The 9,457-nt window shown below is 40.6% G+C and overlaps 1 protein-coding gene across 2 annotated transcripts; it reads right to left on the reverse strand.

Annotated features, from left to right (window-relative positions):
* Positions 1-1,989: 1,989 nt before the first annotated feature.
* Positions 1,990-8,877, reverse strand: LOC137730970 (auxin response factor 19-like). 2 transcript variants are annotated; one of them, XM_068469994.1, is made up of 14 exons: positions 8,383-8,877; positions 7,905-8,023; positions 7,348-7,446; positions 7,193-7,249; positions 6,889-7,044; positions 6,597-6,681; positions 6,410-6,500; positions 6,116-6,280; positions 5,844-5,966; positions 5,524-5,599; positions 5,281-5,419; positions 3,192-4,996; positions 2,897-3,087; positions 1,990-2,636 (listed from the first exon to the last, which is right to left on the reverse strand). In XM_068469994.1, exons 1-14 carry the CDS (start codon positions 8,444-8,446, stop codon positions 2,498-2,500), a joined length of 3,309 nt encoding a protein of 1,102 aa, XP_068326095.1. In that variant the 5' UTR covers positions 8,447-8,877; the 3' UTR covers positions 1,990-2,497. The 2 variants fall into 2 exon arrangements, with proteins under 2 accessions (XP_068326095.1, XP_068326096.1); XM_068469995.1 differs by lacking the exons at positions 7,193-7,249; positions 7,348-7,446; positions 7,905-8,023; positions 8,383-8,877 and having other exon boundaries at positions 6,863-6,967.
* Between the last annotated feature and the right edge of the window lie 580 nt (positions 8,878-9,457).

The raw sequence follows: 9,457 nt of genomic DNA on the forward strand, positions 1-9,457 counted from the left end.
AAAGACAATAGCACATAAGTAAATAATAAACACAAACGACCAGACAAAGTTTCAACCTATTCGGGCAAACTTTGATGCTTGTCTGGCAAGTCATTTGCAGTTACAATGTATATACTTACGAAAGGAAATTGAAAGCAAGAAAATCGATACTACAAACGAAAAGTAGCAGAGCTAAAGCTATAAAGGAAGTGTTTGAACTACAAAAAGAATGTATGAAAAGTGGTAGAGCTTTTAGAAGTCTTTTCGGTTATTTCAGTTAAGTGTCATTTCCTCTAATTATCCTGTTGCCTTTATAGAGGCTTTCTGCCATGTGAATTAAGCTTCTCTGGCTTGATACATTCTCTTTCATCCAAGTGGTTGATGTGATTGTTGGTAGAGGATGAGTCTCTACTTAGAGCAGTTCCACTGTGGGCTATTGCCAGATGAACTGGCTCTCAAATAGGGTCAGAGAGCTCGAGTGGGGAGGTCTAGCGTGTGCTGGCGATGGAGCCTGAGCAGGCCCGAGGGAGAGGCCGGCAAGGCCATGTGACGCAAGGTTGACGTCTGGGCGACGTCAGCCATCATCTCCTCTGCATTTCTGGGCCTCAACCTTATAGCTACTTGAACTCTTCCGGGTACTATTCGATTCAAAAAAAGTTAAGCAACAGGCATACGAGCAACATTTCGTTTACTCATTTGAATTTGCCATGCTTATTCTATTACCTCAAATTTTCCAAATTCTAAACATTTATTTAAATGATTAATTGAAATAATGCTTCCATTTTTCTCCAAAATTCAATCGAATCCCATTTGGGGAAACAAAAAATGACCTTTGTCGTCCTTGGAAGCTTCGGAGCCAAACAGCGTGGGGCTGCTCCGGCACATGGCGGATCTGGGAGATTGAGAAGGAGGGAGCCAGGACTTGAACGATGACGTTTTGAAATTAATCGGGCGATCTAGCTTCACGGCACCCCTTTGCACCACACTGTTTCGCGAAGTCATGGACTGCAGAATTGCAGCAAAAATTAAGAAAGGCATTCAGGTGTGCTGCTCTGCTGTGTATCGGAAATTCAGGCTGATGTGTTGGTGGCGGTTTGATGGTTTCAAAATCTTATCGAAATCTATCACCAATAATTGTTTTTTTGGATAATGACACGTGATGCAACGAGAACGATTAAAAATCTTATCCGAAATTACAAATTAAATTACTTTGTATTATTTTATAAATAAATAAATACTAATATTTTACTATTCAGTGTAAGAGTGGAGATGTAAAAGACAGTTATTGTTCACTGGATGAATTAAATAGTGAATAGCCCCGGGGGGCCTTTGCAACGGTGGAGTTGGTCTTAGATATCCGAGCTTTGATCCTCTTGAATTTACAAGTTTTGCCACTGGAAAGTGTTTTTCCCCGCTAAATATGCTTGCAAAACATCATTTCTAGTGTGAACAAGGCTAGTCTTGCCACTCAAACCTGCCACATCAAAAAGTGTTTTTCAAATTCTAAGCCGATTACTGTTTATTTATGTCGAAATTAAATACCCATAGGAAGTGAGGCTATTTTGGTCCAAACACTAAGCCATCGTTTGGCGTCAAAGATTGGATTGAAATTAATAACTCAGTGGATTCATGCATGTTGAAGGAGAAAGTGGACGTTAAACTCGCAACCTTTATATAGGTTGAAGGCAGATGAATTAATCATGAATAAACTAGATGAGAAGGTTTTTTCATAACTAATTCATCGTTTACTTTCAACTTAGACAAAGTCTGGGATGACATCTATTTTTTACTTTAATGCACATTGAGCTTGGTGAATTATTTGACACCAAATTATTGAATAAGTAATGCTGGAAAGACTAAATTTGTAAACTAAAATTTGTTATCTAAATTACATAGAAGTCGATGACACATCCTTTACTTTACAAAATAAAATGCTTAATTTTTATTGGTAACACATCATTTATTTTGCAAGTTAGTCTACCTAGCATTGCTCTTGCTTGGTTAAACACATTTAAAATGTTGTGAAATTTATTTCAAAAATGAAATTTTAGAAACTACTTTTCTGCACATTTATACACTCACAGCTGCATGATAAAAATTTCATGATGCTGATTTTTACAATGTACTTGAGTGGAAAACTGAATGTTAAAATTGACTTGAGATATAATCGTTGTATCCGCAAATATAAATATGGCGTACTAGGTTGTTCACTGGGCCACAAATTTGCCCTCCCTCGAACAGAACCCGGACCAACTAGGACTGCAAGAAACTTTGGTTTAGGATCTGTTCAGAACTTCATCCTCTCCAGTGCTTATGTAAGAGCTAGGCCAGAAAGTTAGACGCCAACCTTAACTACTAAAGACTTCTCAAATTGCTTGCTCCAGCAAGTGGTAACGGGTAAGTCACCGGAAAGATCGAACTTTGGTCCTTATACCATGCTGATTACCATGAAAGATTTTCCTACAAACATCTAAAGCTCCTACTAAGGAGAAAATTTGTCAGCTTTTGGTACGAAACATTAGGCCTTCCCGCCATCCGAGCTGCTGCAAGCTTGATTTGGAAGCACAGCGTTGCCACCAAAATCTCCATCCAAACTCATCTGCTGGACTTCTTGCGGGGAAAGGATCTTGATGCAGCGAACGCAGTTCACAAATTCCCTGGAATAGGCGAAACAACCAATTTAGAAACAAGTAAAATGACAAATCAAGATCCTATTCTTTTGGCCCACAATGTTAATGGATCTTTAATGCAAAACACCTTCAACTTTCGAGGGACAAAAAGAGGCCATGCTAATTGGTACAATTAAATGTTGAACTTTACAGTATACAATTATACAAACAGGAAAATGATGTTTTGATGTGTGTATGCGCATGATGTATTTCAAATTTCAAGCAGAAATGAGACTTAAAAGACTTACTCCCAAGGGTCATCTCCAACTAGCAGAACATCTTTCTCATGATCTACATACACAAGTTTCCAGCCTACCCTCCCCCGGTCCTCTAACTGCCCCTCTATACCAAACCGTCGAGCCAGATCTTGTTTAAGCCCATCATAATTTGAATAACGTGTCACATCTATGGACCTCCCAACAGCTCCGCGTTTGTACACCTATACATAAACACCAACCAACTTAGAGCTAAAGACATAATCCGAAATACTTCAAATAGATAGTACTACAATTCCATTGTAGTTTTCAATTTAAAATATCAAACCTTGGTGTATGTCCTCATCCGCTGAAGTGGCGGAGCCGGAGCCCATGGGCCACTGTCCAGGAAGCCGCTATCGTTTATTGCTGAGTCAATCGAATTGAATGTCATATCTGGAACTCCAAAGGACTGGGAAACCATTGAAGATGAAAGCTCCGGCTGAGCATGTTTTGAATTTTCGTAGTTGCCAAGTATGCCACCCGAAGAGAGATTATTTGAAAAATCCCTTGCTAACCCCACCACACCTTTTGCCAACATAGGATCAGGATTCAAGGGTATCCCCAATTGGCCATCAATGTTGGAACCATACAGAACATTGTTTCTCTGATCTGCCAGAACTTCCACTTCTTGACTGGCATCCCTGAATAACATTGATTGTGGATGGCAAGGCAATGGTGCATTATTCTGCTGTAAATGGACATTGTTCTGCGAGAGGCCAACTGAAGTTGTTGAAGATGATGTGTCCAGGTAATCTGTGTGGGCAGCTGCACCGCTCATGTATGCTTGCGGTGTAAGGATTCCTTGACTTTGATTCTGAGCAATGTTCACTGAAGGCGTAACTTCAGACTTATGTTGGAAATCTTTCATTAAGTTACCATGAGATGGCATTGTGTTTATGGCACCAGAACTCAATATTGTGGTCGCAGACAGAGCCATGTCCTCCCCTATTGATGAGTTCCGATGGGCTCTGTTGTTCATCAATGGTTGAATTACGCTAGGACCGTTGTTTGTGGATGGTGAAGTTGAACAAGATGGAACCTCGTCTGTAATCCCTGACTGCCCTGCTCCGGCAACTCCAGTCATCATATTGCTGGCAGCTGTAGAGAACTGATTGGTTGTTGGTTTTGGAAGATGTCCCATATGCCCGGACATTTCAGGCAGCACACCAGGTTGCTGCTGTTGAAGCTTTGGCTGCTGAGGTGAATGAGAAAACTGACTATTAGCTTGGCTGTTATTATTCTTTGTCATCTGCTGTGGCATTGTTCTTGACTGAGGATGCGAGGTTTTTGCCATTTGAGGCATATCTAGCATTTGGGTGGGAGAAGGCCTCGAGAAGCTCTGGGACACATCAAACGTTTGCCTCTGCTGGTCCTGGAGTTGGACAAGTTGACCGGGCTGTTGCAGTGCCTGCTGCGCTAAAAGTGACTGCTGTTGCTGTTGAAGCTTTTGAAACAGTTGAAACTGAAGCTGATTATCGGAAAGATTTTGCAACTGTTGGTTCATTTGATCAGGCGGTTGAGACTGAATAAAACTCTGCTGTTGATTTTGAGCCGCAAATTGTTGTTGATGCTGCTTTAAGTTCTGAGGGAGGTTTCTTTGAAGATGGTTTTGACTATTATGGACAAGTGTTGGAGGTTGCAAAAGCTGGGACTGAACTTGGCTCGAGGGCAGAGTTTGATTAACCGAATTTTGTCGGGGTTGTTGAGAATTATCACCCAACTGTTGTTGACGTTGCATCATGGATGCTAATGGGCTCGTTGAGGATGACAGCTTTGGGAGTTGATCAAGCTGTTGCACTTGCTCAGGTACCCTCTGGCCATTAAATTGTAAATTGTTCATCTGAGGTATTTGAGGAACCAACAAGCCCAACTGCTGAGAAAGATCTGGTCCAGCAAGGTTTTGCATAGCCGAACCAGAATAAGAATGCATATAATTTGGCTGCATGGTGTTGCCCGGGAACGAATTTTGCTGCATGTTCATCCACTGGACTAAGCTAAGGCCAGGTAGAACCTGGGGGTCCTTCATGGACATTTCATCACCAAGCCAAGGCATTGTTCTCTTGAAAAGACTCTCCATATCAGAGTCCTCATCTGTGAAAGAAAAATCAAAGTTGTTGATGTCTTTTCTCCAAAATTTCAAATCCAAAATGTGGTGATGTTTCTAATGGTTTGTTGACCGACTCAAAAATAGAGCATAAAACATGCAAGTAAAAGAACAATGAAGCCTCCAAAGGATTCAAATCATCAGTTAGCATATTTGCGTTAACATACAAAAGATCACAGCAATGATACATTTGAAATCCAAAGGTCAAACGTTGATCATTTTACGACAAAGAACTAGTATAATTTATCGTTTGCTATATTATATCTTTTACCTGGCATTCCTGGTTGCCTGGGATGCTTCGATCTGAAGAAGGGTGGGGGACAAATGAAAAATGGAGCAGTAACAGGCTCAATTTCCCAAACTGAGACCCGATTACGCCTTTCCCCAGCAGTTGACTCATCCCAACCAACCTATTCAAAGAAATGTGAGGCATTAGGGGTTATTTTACATGATCGACAAGATGACCGGAAGTAACAAGGGAAGAGATGCAATGAGAAGTTGCCATAACATTTACCTGCAAATTACGCCATTGCGAGTTTTTCCATCTAACAGGATCAAGATCACTAATTCCTGTAATAGTACCCATGTACCTGCACAACAAAACTTCTTATGTTCAATTCCTAAACTACCATAAGGTTTTTATCTGTCAAAATCCAGCAAACTTGACGACTCCATTACTTTAAATAATGTGCTATACAGAATTGCATTCCCTAGACCAAATCATCAGCATTTCTAATTTGTAACATCTATTTGTTCATTATTTTCTAGATCACTGATGCTGGGATTCCTGGATTTCGCCACGGTAGATATACTGAAATACAAGTATACAACTACCTTCTTGTCCCTGACTCTTCAGTTTCTAACATCATACGAAAGCGCATGCCTAGTGATAGTTGGTTGCCACATGCTGCCTTGTAGTACTTGGCTAAAGGGATAACAAACTCCGATGGACTAGCCCTGCATATAGAAAAGTAAAATTCAGTACAATTTCAGATAAATATATTGAATTCATTTAAAGAGTAATAGCAGGGCGATTCACTCCCACAATTACGATTCTATAGTTGAACTAAGACATCTTAGAATAAATAAATAAATGAAAGATAAACCTAGGATTGTAGAACACCGTGAAGGGGCTATTATTAGCGGCAGCATGAGCTGCAGCTGCTAGAATTCCAATATGCATACTGTCACTTGATAATACCGAAGATGATAGGTTGGTGGGTTGCCTGTTAGCTCGTCTAATTCCCAAAAGAAGCTGCTGCTTTTCATCCCTGATCATGAAAATTGTGGATCATCATATGAAGTTGTTTGTGCACTATATATTTTCGTGTCCAAAAGAGGGAAGAAAAAAAAAAACTCTAAACCAGAAACTCCTCAAATTTTCAATTCATAGTAATCACCTAATGAATAAAACAGAATCACCAGCAAAAAGCCTCTTCCCGCTAATAAATAGGCTCCATCCTGTTGTAAGTAAGTGACGTTTTGGTTGCCCTGAATCAAACAAGAAATCACATAAGATGTTTAGAAATAGATGGCACCTTATTGATCCATACATGTGACATTCAAATGACTAGAAAGATGTCATACCTCGATAGATATGGCGGAAGGTCCAAACAGCATCATGCAAATCCCTGGCAACAAGCTCTTGAGCAGGTGGTTGCATGGAGAAATCCTATGTAGAAGCAGAAACACTATTAAACGTTGCATGTGGTCCAATATCCTAGCGGACAGGGTTTTGCGTTTCTGCTGATGCGTCCTGGGTTTGAAACTCAGCCCTCACCTAAATTATTGTAATAGTTTCGAAGCCGCCCCCTTCCCCTCCCCCTAATAATAAAAATAAAAGTGTGGCAAACCTTGGAAATGATGTAAGACTGCTTACGAGAGGAGGGAAAATCTTTTCCGCTGCACGGCGGGGCACTGAAAAACCTCCATGAGTGCTTGTATCACTTGCTGTCAATGTTTTGCAGAAAAACTCTGGTTGGGGCTTATTTGTCTTGAGCGCGAGATCTGATCTCAATAAGGCATCCTTGTCAAACTGCACGAGAAGAAGTCGATGAGTTAAGGTTTCAGAAATTTTTACCTTTTAAAGGACAACGGAATATCACTTAAAAGTGACACAAGGGGATGTCCATAGTGCTATCACAACGTAATGATCTTCCAGTCATTTTGAAGATAGTACTTACAGACGACACAGGCTGAAGTGTCATCTGAGCATAAACTTCGTCTGTTTCGGGGTCCGCCTAGTGAATCAAACATAAGTGAGAAAATCAATTAGAAATGATCAAGACTATAAATCTGTTTACAAAGTAATACTTAGAGCAGATGAAATCAGCCATACATGCAAGGTGACATTGTGAAGGAGACATAGTAGCTTGGATGGAAGGTTCGGGTAGTTTGGTATTTGACCATCCACATCCTTTTTTATAGATGCCGCAACCTGAAATCGGAAATTTCGTACACAAATCAGCACAGACCACCTCCAAATCGAACAAGTAACAGAAAAGACCGAGGAAATTCTCACAAAAGAAACAAAAATAATAAATGTAATTCTTAAATATAAATAAATTCTTGAGCTATCAGTGTAATTGTTGACAGACACCCAAAATTTCTTTCTGTAAATCCTAAATTCTTGAAAACCATCAACACCAATTGCTTTATTCGGAAAACAAATTAGTAGTAGGCACAATATCTCTATGCTTTTCAAATATATATACATATATATATGTATGTATGTATGTATGTATGTCTGTATGTATATTGCTATTAACAGAAAGAGGTGCTTAATAAATGAACTCAAAAACCATGATGAGCAATCATAAAAAAGGCAAAGCAGAATGTGAAGGATAAATGCTGATGCGGCGCATGATAGCAACATCCGCAACCAAAAACACCCACCTGTTCGCTGTGGCCTTGAGGGAAGTACACCACGTGCGTCCCGGCCGGCGGCAAGTTCACCAGCGGCCCGGCGCACGCTTGCCATAGCTCCGGGTTTATGCTCTTTACATTCTCTCCCCCTGCACACGTGCCAGCCACCCATTCGTCAGAAACCCCACACAGCACAAAACCCCCGTTTTTTTTCCGTTTGTTTCCCGACAAAAAGCAAACGAGGGGAAAGAAAATTAAAGACCAACTGAACGAGAAAGAATCCGGATTCCTGGGAATCTCAGAACTAACCGCCGAGCAGCGGCAGTTAGTTACCGAGTCCGTACAAAAGAAAAAACTTGTAACGAACAAAACGATGTCGGAAACAGACAAAAAAAAAAAAAACCGAACAATTGTATGGATCGACCGATCCATCAGCTGCTTTTTGAACATCATCTTTAGAGGGAGAGAGTAAATTGATTGAGTGTTTCTAGAGAGAAAAAGTACCGACCTTGGCATGAATTGGATGCGCAACTGGCGGCAGGAGCTCCGGCGCTGCTCGCCGGCGGCTTCATTGTTTGGTCCGGGGACTTGAGTTCTTACGAAATTGTATAAATCGCAGAAAATATCACTTGCTCATCTCCCCGGCGAGAAATTGGAGCTGCTTTCTGAACTCGCCTCAGCCCCCGGAGGACGCACTCGGATCATCAGCGGAGCTCAGATCAGCTCGGCAGAATCTGCAGGTCCCAAACAAATTGAAAAAATGGAAAAATAAAAACTTTCCCGGAAAAAGTCCTTCCCGGGAAAGGTTAGGGGCTTTTCCGGCGAAGTAAAAGGAGGGAACAGAGAGGCAGAGAAAAAGGAGGGTTTGCTGAGATTAAGAGGGACCAAATGCTCAAGCTTTGCCCCCTATCTTCCCCTACACCACCCAGACCAGACACTCTCTCTCTTCTCTCTCTTCCCCCCCTCTCTCTCTCTCTCTCTCTCTTCTTCCCAATGCTCCTCTCTCTCTCTCTCTCTCTCTCTCTCTCTCTCTCTCTCTCTCCTCCTCCTTGAAAATGGCACTGACTAAAAGGTAACATTGGGCTTTGTCATTTAGTTGACCTTATGGATTTGGGGTTAATTCTGGTTTTCTCTTGTTAACCATGGTTAGTTTTGGAAAAGGATTCTCTCATATCCATTCCTCCTGATCCACCATTTACGTAGATTCGGACCATTGAAATTTGATCTAACGGCTAAATTTATTATAACTTTTAAAATATGCCCCTATTTGTAACTCTTGGATCAAATTTTAACAGTCCGGATCCCCAAACTTAGTGGATTAGGAGGAAAAGATTCGAAGATGATCCATTTCCGTTAGTTTTTAGCTTAGTCTTACAATTTACAACAATTATCACTTCTTAAATCTTAACTCAAGTTTTATACTGAACAGATTTAAACACAAAGGATAATGCTAGAGAGATCAAATTTCTAAATCAAATTTTATAAATTAAATGATGTGGATGTTGATAATTGAGTTATTACTTAAGTATTGATTAATGTCGGCCAGTAGATTAATTCGACTTAAGTAAATTCAAACTAAATTA

Source organism: Pyrus communis, chromosome 4 (assembly GCF_963583255.1).
Source record: "Pyrus communis chromosome 4, drPyrComm1.1, whole genome shotgun sequence".
Taxonomy (NCBI): Eukaryota; Viridiplantae; Streptophyta; class Magnoliopsida; order Rosales; family Rosaceae; genus Pyrus; species Pyrus communis.

Coding starts and splice junctions, on each gene's coding strand:
- LOC137730970 (XM_068469994.1), bottom strand. CDS start 8,446: ATGAAGCCGCCGGCGAGCAGCGCCGGAGCTCCTGCCGCCAGTTGCGCA. Junction 5,600..5,843: donor GAAGAGTCAGGGACAAGAAG/GTAGTTGTATAC, acceptor TTTGTTGTGCAG/GTACATGGGTACTATTACAG. Junction 4,997..5,280: donor CAGGCAACCAGGAATGCCAG/GTAAAAGATATA, acceptor TTTCTTTCACAG/ATGAGGACTCTGATATGGAG.